The sequence below is a fragment of the Coturnix japonica genome, chromosome 3, assembly GCF_054131305.1.
Source record: "Coturnix japonica strain WE chromosome 3, WE-NBRP24, whole genome shotgun sequence".
NCBI classification, from domain to species: Eukaryota; Metazoa; Chordata; class Aves; order Galliformes; family Phasianidae; genus Coturnix; species Coturnix japonica.
This window is the reverse complement of record NC_140665.1, coordinates 99,903,852-99,912,286: the sequence shown is the minus strand read 5'-3', so window position 1 is coordinate 99,912,286 and position 8,435 is coordinate 99,903,852. Positions and strand designations below refer to the sequence as shown.

At 44.9% G+C, this 8,435-nt stretch overlaps 1 protein-coding gene across 2 annotated transcripts in view; it reads left to right on the top strand.

The window, feature by feature from the left end:
- The first annotated feature begins 435 nt into the window (after positions 1 to 435).
- The window catches only part of ELP3 (elongator acetyltransferase complex subunit 3), a 78,985-nt gene continuing 70,985 nt past the window's right edge, over positions 436 to 8,435 (top strand). For both annotated transcript variants that reach the window (XM_085542279.1, XM_015859793.3), the window contains exons 1-7: positions 436 to 499; positions 584 to 680; positions 1,483 to 1,621; positions 3,034 to 3,104; positions 4,887 to 4,950; positions 6,562 to 6,630; positions 8,026 to 8,180. In XM_085542279.1, coding sequence (XP_085398405.1) covers positions 481 to 499; positions 584 to 680; positions 1,483 to 1,621; positions 3,034 to 3,104; positions 4,887 to 4,950; positions 6,562 to 6,630; positions 8,026 to 8,180 — 614 coding nt within the window. In that variant the 5' untranslated portion in view covers positions 436 to 480. The remainder of the gene's footprint in view (positions 500 to 583; positions 681 to 1,482; positions 1,622 to 3,033; positions 3,105 to 4,886; positions 4,951 to 6,561; positions 6,631 to 8,025; positions 8,181 to 8,435) is intronic.

Genomic DNA, 8,435 nt, shown 5'->3' with positions numbered 1-8,435 from the left:
AGCTTATGATGTCAATGCTCTGCTGCCATCTAGCGCTGGAGGGGAGAAGGGCAGGGGGGAACCCGGGCTCGGCTCAATGGTGTGAGGGGGGTCCGGGTGTATGGGGGCTATTGGAGCCAGAAGTAACAGCGATGACCAGCAAAAGTCTACGAAACCCACTAAAATATCAAGAAAACCGCCTTAAGTCACAAAAAACCTCAATAAAACGCCGAGAAAGCCTTGTGAAATATTAACAAAAAGCGGTAAAAGTCAATGAAACGCCGCAAAATCACAGCGAAGCACAAACAAATCAGGAAACCCCAATTAGAAACCAATGGACGCCCCCATTTCGCTGCCGGGTCCTGCAGCGCCCCCTGGCGGCTGGAGGACTTACAGCGTCCTCCCTCTGCCTCGATGTCTTTCCGGCAGTGCGACGCTTTTACGACGGGCGGCGTCGCTTTACGGTAGCGGTGTGTGCACTGAGGGAGAGGAGGAGAAGGGATGGGGCAGAAGAGGAAAGGTAATGGGGGGGGGGGGATGTGGTTTGGTTTGGGCTCTATGTATGTGGATATACACATGGTTGGTTGTTTTGTTTTCGTTTTAGATCTCAGCCACGCTGAGCTGATGGTGATGACCATCGCCGACATCATCAAGCAGTTAATCGAGGCTCAGGAGCAGGGAAAGGATGTAAATCTGAACAAGTGAGTCGCTATAATGACAATGAAGGGCTGGTTCACGAGTGTTGGGTGTTTATTGTGCGGCCATTTATGCCCAGTGTTGTTTTGTGCAGTGTTTTATTATGGTGGAATCGTTCGAGTTGCTTATTTGAGGTGTAGGATACTAAGATATGTGAAATAACCCAATGTTGTCCCAATATTCCTATAACAACTTCCTTTGGGGTTTATTTGCTGTATCTTAAATACCCAGCACAGCAGCTGCAAGGAATTACGCTCAGCTTTGGAACTTACACCCAGGAGGGGAGTAAACTCTTGGAAAGGGCTGACAATAGCAGGACACGGGGAAATGGTTTTAAGTTAAAAGAGGGAAGATTTAGGTTGGATGTTAGGGAGAAGTTCTTCACTAGGAGAGTGGTTAGGCCCTGGAACAGGCTGCCCAGGGAGGTTGTGGATGCCCCGTCCTTGGAGGTGTTCAAGGCCAGGTTGGACGGGGCCATGGGCAACCTGATCTATGGGGTCTCTATGGAGATCTATGGGGTCTATGGGGTCTCTATGGGGGTCTATGGGGTCTCTATGGGGATCTATGGGGTCTCTATGGGGATCTATGGGGTCTCCTGGGCAACCTGATCTAGTAAATGTGTATGTGTGGTGGCCCTGCTAGGCAGTGGAGTTGGAACTACATGATCCTTGAGGTCCCTTCCAACCTGGGTCATTCTGTGATTCTGTGAGCCCACTTCAATCTCCAACAAACAGAACAGTGATGCTGTGGAATGGAGGTACATAACTCTGAATGGCGTCATTAATGTGAGACGTTTCTGCTTTTTAGGCTGAAAACCAAGACCTCGGCAAAGTATGGACTCTCAGCACAGCCACGGTTGGTTGACATCATCGCTGCCGTCCCACCACAGCACCGCAAGGCGCTGGTGCCAAAGCTGAAGGCCAAGCCCATAAGGACGGCTAGTGGGGTAAGCACGGAGCCATCCCCTCCATCTATCCACCACCGACCTTCTCTGCTCTCAATTGTGGTAGATTTAATTGCTTTCAAAGATATGAATAATGCACAGAAGCTTTAACGAACATGTGCTGGCTGCAGTGCCAGCTTCCAGCTTGTCTTTTGGTGACGTGCTCACCGGGCTATTGCTTTCAAAGCATTTAGGTTAGGCTGAGGTTGGACTTGATGCTCTTCAAGGTCTTTTCCAACCTGGGTAATTCTATGATCTGGGAGAAGAGAGAGAAGAGGGAAGATTTTTGCTTCAGAGCAGTTTATCTGGCTTTTTAGTTGCTGTAGAAACACTGTGGCTTAGTTGTTAGGCCCTCTCAGTGCACAAAGGTGAAATGCTGGGGTTAATGCACTTCTGTAAGAGGTCCTTTAAACTGAAAGCAGTAATAGAGGTGCAGCTGGTATTCAGCTGCATGCTTGTAAGTTTTCTGACTGTACATATAATGTACCTAAGCTGAAGCTAAGAGGGCAAAAACAATGAAACCACCAGAAACCAAAATCCCAGAAGTGTTGCGTTTTTATAAATCAAATATCTGCATTTCATTAAGAATTTCTTCTGTGTGGTTTCTTCGTTCTTATTCGTAGTTATAGAGTATTTCACTGAGCTCTTAACCGTCTGGATGAGGAGCTACAAGATATGGTTTAGTGGCTTGTGGCAGCGATGGTAAAGGGAGGCTGGTTGGACTGGATGATCTTGTAGGTCCTTTCCAACCTTGTGATTCTATGATTCTAACCAGGGTTTCTGAAAATTTGGTATCCAAGGTGGGTTGCCCCCATTGAGAAGATGCTACAAACCTTTATTGTGTCTCTCTTATGCCCCTTGCTCCTGTACAAAGGGAAGGTGGCTTCTTATGTTACGCTTCCATTTGATGGGTGAAAAGCTGTGTGAGATCAGCCCGCAAAAAAGGCTCATCTCAGTGAGGTGGAAGAAGGAAGCTATTTTTATTGTCCTTCTTTTGGCTTTTTCTTTCTTGTCATCTCCCCCATTTTCATCTTGCAGGTGGTGTTATTGGCAAACTCTCACCCTTGCCGTGTTAGATGTGTGTTAGGAGGTCCTGCTCAATACCTGTCTGTATACTGGGATGTCTTTTCAGTAGGGCTGTTAATCGCATTTCACAGGACACCTGGGTCTTCGAAATACACTACCAGCTTATTCTGAACCGCTGAAAGTCCTTAATAACAGGATTCCTATTTCTTGATACATCTGTAATCTTCTTTTTCTCAAGAGTTAATGCGCGGATATTTTAGGTGGCAGACTGAGCAGAGAACATCTTTAAATAGCATCTCGCAGATGCACGTGTTTACGTAGCCATCATCATGCACTTCATTCTTGTAGCTTCAGAAGCAATCACTGTCATTTCTCTCTGCTCATTACAGATCGCTGTCGTGGCTGTGATGTGCAAACCACACAGGTGCCCACACATTAACTTCACTGGCAACATATGTGTGTAAGTATGACTGACTTGGGTGACCTAAGAGGGGACCGTTTCTCAATTGTTTTATATGAGGTGATATAGATTGCAGCAGTAGTTGTAGGGACAGGCTTCCTTTCTACACAAGTGCACAGTTGCAGATCGCTGACACCTGGGTGTCACACTGCAGGTTAACCTGTTTACTGTTTTTCTCTAAGCAGAAAACCTTTTGTTGGCCAAATCCTACTTAGTAAATACACACCTTTGTGAATGTAAGAATCAGAAGAATATATGGACGATCCAATATCAGTTATAATGCTGCGAAGGTCTGTGGGTGTGTAGCAAGACAGGAGGAGTCTCAACAAAAAAGAAACAGGGAATAATGTAAAAAGTTTGAGAACTGCTGAACTGAAACCCACCTGAGGAGGTGCAGGTGTTGTCTACCAAAAGCCTTGCTCAGGGCCGGCATTACTTGGCTCTGGAACAAAATGAGAGCACAGATGGAAGACCCGTATCTGCCAAGAGCTTGTGGTACTGAGGGAATAGTTTCAGAGTTTGATTTGAGTTGAGGAACCTGAGCTTAATTTACCTTGAAATATGTTGCCTCTGTTTTTTGACCTACAAGTCTGTGTTGCTGAAGTCTCATCTGTTTTTTATGGGGTTTTTTTCTTCCTGGGCAAATCAATTCATCTGTTTGAAAACATTGCTTTTCTCTTCCGCTTGTGACTTCTGAGACGTCAGTGCATCTCACTACCAGCTGCCTAACAGAGCGAGCTGGCTCCATTTCTTTTTTCACGTGAGCAACTGTTGTGGTTGAGATGTTGCAGGTAATGACGTTCGTGAAATTTCTTGAGCTGCCCAAATTTTGCCAGCAAATTAATTGGGCCGTGGTAACTTGGTCATTAATTTTATAATAGTGACAGATGATTTGGGTTGAGTTTGCAGGGCGGGCAGTAAGGAAATGAATCCATTATGTTATGAATTACATATTTCTGGTTTGATGGAGATGGCATTTTGGCAGCTCTGTTACCTGTCTGTTGGCTGTGTTCAGTACATGCACTGACAGCCTTCCTGCCTCAGGTTGTATTTGAATGCACAGTAACTGCAGATGGGCCATTAATCCCATAGCTCTCAAAAAAAAGCTGGTGATATTTCAGAATGAATTTATTTTCCTTTTAATTACTGTCTGCCATTTACCAGTCCTCTCATTATTAGCAGTCATGCTGTGATTGCTCTAAGTCCTTCTTGCTCTGCCAAAGAGTTTCAGACCAACCTGTGGAGACAGCAGTTGTAATTTAATAGCTATCATAGAATTGTTTGAGTTGGAAGGGACCTTTAAAGGCCGCCTGTCCCACTCCCTGCAGTGAGCAGGGGCACCCACGTCTCCATCAGTGCTCAGAGCCCTGTCCAACCTGATCCTGGGTGTCTGCAGGGACTGGGTACCACCACCTCCCTGGACAAGTTGTTTCTGATTGGAAAACCGCTATTTTATAACAATCTGTAACAATTTGTCCAAAACTGCAGTGCAGCTCCCTAAAATCATTCCATGTTCCAGCACTGCGCCCACGGTACATTTTGCTTCTGGTAAGTTTTACCAGCTTTGTTTTGTAGCTGTAGTCATCTGACAGATCTGGATTGGTTTTGTCTCCTCATTCTCATTCATGTTCCTCTACCTTTCTAATGAGAGCTGGGATTGTCAGAGCGGTGCCTGCTTTTCATGCACCCTTCTATATTATATATAGTGCTTCAGACAGGTAACAGTTGTTATAACTGCATGAGTTTGATGCCTGGTGTTTTTTTGTCTTTTAATATTTGCAGATACTGCCCAGGTGGCCCTGATTCCGATTTTGAATATTCAACGCAGTCTTACACCGGATATGAGGTATTACTTCTGTCTGCCACAGTGCTGCGCCTGCCCTCTCTGTAAGCTTGGCTTAGGCTGCTCATTACTTCTACAAATTCACCCATGTTGCAAGAATAAGAAACAAAACCAGACTTTGTAAATGCGGAGATGTGAAGCAGCTAAGCTACAAGACTGGAGCTTCTTAGTTATTGCAGCAGTTATTTTTTCCCTGGCCTCACTTCTGTTGATACTGTTCTGTGTGTTCTGTGCTGTAGAGCAGCCTGTGACTCTGAACAGGGCAACTGCAGCTGTGTGGGACCTGCTGGTGTGAGAACAGCTGTTAACTTGAATTTCCAGCTGTGGCAGGTGATAAGTGAGTAAGAGCAGTGGAAGGTGACATTACTGACTCCCCTGGGGCACTGCTGAGTGCAGCTTGTAGAACCACAGCTCATATTCGTTTCAACAAGAGTTATCAGTCTGTGTCAGATTTTTCCTAACTAAACAGTCCAGCAGAAACGTAGATGTTTGCCTGCGGCTTTGGGAAGGTCTGAGGGAAGGGTACAGAAAAGGCAGAAGCGTATCCCTTGTTGGAGCTGCCCACTGGAAGGATGAGAGGCAACGAGCGTGTCTGGGAACGTGGAAAATTGTGACTTAACATAAGAATATTTTAACTTGAGGGTCATCAAATACTGCAGTAGGTATCCAGGAGGTTTTGGCATCTCAGTCCTTAATGGTACTCAGACATGAGCTGGACAATGACCTGAGCATCCTGCGTTACTAGACCTGCCAAACCTGCAGCTCCCCATGGTCTAAGCAAAGTCAATCTCTGGAAGGAAGCCACTTATTGAGGTAGTGCATCTTGAATTCCACCTGTGGCCTTAGAATATCCTGATCTGAGAGTGTGTCTGCAGTGAGATACCTCACTAATGCATGTACTGAGCTAAACCAAAATAGCTCTCTCCTTTTATCTGCTGAAAGTGTAACAGCAGCAGATGTCATTGTGACTAAGTTATTCTGACTACACAAAAGGCTCATAGCCATTACACAGATACGAAGTTGTAAAATGCAGTTGAGATTAATTTGGTAACTGGTGATGCAGCATCCTTTTGCTATGGTTTTATTTCTATTTTTCCAGTGGTTGTTTGTTTTTCAATGACTTGAAATTCATTTCTTAAACATTAGCACAAAGCAGAACAATCCTGTATATATGTAACTGCTTTATAACTCCAGTTGTTGGGGATATGTTTTAGTCATTTCTTTAGTACCATCAGCATGTGGGAGTTGTGCAGGATTAAATGAGCCCTTATTCTTTAGTGCTGTTAATATAACTGGTATGAAGTAACAAACCAGTGCATGATGTGCAGGATTCTTTAGAACCTTCTCTTTGAGGATTGCTAATAGGCTTCCATCAGCTAGTCATGTAGGAAGTTAAGAGGCTTCAAATGAAGGACTGTGTTTAGCATAAGGAGTGTTTAACTGAGCTCTAGAGGACTCTCGTTGGGCAACTGTTGGGCGAGTAAGGAGAAATTGAAATGAACAGTAAAGTATCCACTCAGTAGTATCCACTCAATTGTCTGTTCTTTTCTTTAACAGCCTTTAATTCCATTAACCATTTTATTATTATTTTTAATTCTCTTTGTGTTTTTGTAGCCTACATCCATGAGGGCCATTCGGGCTCGGTATGACCCCTATCTCCAGACAAGGCATAGAGTGGAACAGGTACATTTTCACAGTGAAAGGGGAGCGTGTTGTGGTTGGAATGAAAACGATGATAATGCTTTGAATTGCCCCAAATGGTGGGTGGGATGGGTTGTGATGAGCAGCGCTTCTTCCAACTGGAAGCCAATTGCTAGCAGTATACCCCAGCTTCAATATAGGTTGGGGAGATTTAGATTGGATATCAGGAGGAAATATGCCAGAGAGAGAGCAGCAAGGCCCCACACTGCTGAGAAGGAGGGCACCCAGCTGAGAAGGAGCTTGGTAGAAAAGGTCATGGTGGACACCAAGCTGAAAGTGAAGGCCAGCAGCCTCCTGGGCTGCATTGGAAGTGCTGCCAACACTCCTTCCCCTCACCCCAGCACTGCTGAAGTCATGTTTGCAGGGCTGTGTCCAATTTTGGGCTCCCAGGAGAAGGCCACAAGGCTCCCATTGAGCAGGAAGTGCTTGTGTGCTGTGTGGTGGAGCACTGACATAGGGACCCAGAGAGGCTGTGCAGTCTCTGTCTTTGGAGATCCTTGATGCCTGTCTGACCACAGAGCTGAACAAATTGCTGCTTTGAGCAGAGAGGTTGGGCTACGTGACCTTCACGGGTCCCTTTCAACCTCAACTCTTCCATAGATCTGTAACTGTGATGGAGCTACAGGTGTCCCTGGTCATAGCAGGAGTGTTGGGCCAGATGACCCCTGAAGGTTCCTTCCAACTCAAGTGATTCTATGGTTGATCCCCGCTGAGGAATTATTGTCAAACCTTTTAATTGTCTAACTGTTGTTTCCACTGGATAACTCAAATTCTGAGCCTCTTCTGAGGTGTCATCTTTTCTGAACAGCACTTGATTACAGATGGCAGACCCTATTATAACCATAATTTAGAGTTTTTATCCCACTTGCTCGTTCTTGCTCATTACTTACATATGGAATATATTTCTGAATGTGCCTCCCAAGATGATTTTTTACTTTTATCTTCATTGGAGGATGAAAAGATCTGATTTTCAGTCCTGTGATTCTCAGCCCCGTCCCATTTTTTTCCTGATTTGCTCTTTACCTCCAAATCATTGGAAGATTTGCTGTGGATTCAGAGTAGTTTCCTTTTTCCCCCACAAGCTTTCAAGGCCAATTCTACGTGGAGTGAAACAGAGGTGAGGAAACTTCCTACAGCCATATCTAAGCTTCGAATTGGAACACTTGTAACTATACTGGCAAGCTGCTGTGCTCAAATTACTCTGCTTTGTCAAGAAAGTCTGTTGCATGGGCACAGAGCCTGTAAGAAGAATTAATCCCCAGGTTTCTTGAAGGATTCTAAGCAGCCTTAACAAAAGTATGAATGGTTTGTCATTGGTAGGGGATAGGACAGTTGTTCAGCTGATTAACCGGTCATTTCTCACTGGTTCTTTTCCAGCTGAAGCAGTTGGGTCACAGCGTGGATAAAGTGGAGTTCATTGTGATGGGTGGAACTTTCATGGCCTTGCCTGAAGACTACAGGGATTACTTCATCCGGAACCTTCACGATGCGCTGTCGGGTCACACCTCCAATAACGTAGCAGAGGCTGTCAAGTAAGGACCTTAGTTTTGGTGAATGTAATTATTGAAAAGTATTTTAGAGCTGCTGTAAGAACAGAGGATACCGAATACAAATATTTGGGCCTCATTTTTTGACAGGCAAGATGTATCCCAATATATATGTAGGCACAGGATATTTATAGCTCAGCTTCCAGCATTGCTGTGCGTACTGCGTAGCGCTATGGTTTATCTGTTTTCTCAGGTAGGAAGTGCTAAGCTTTTTTCTAATTTTCTGGCATTCCATCTGGA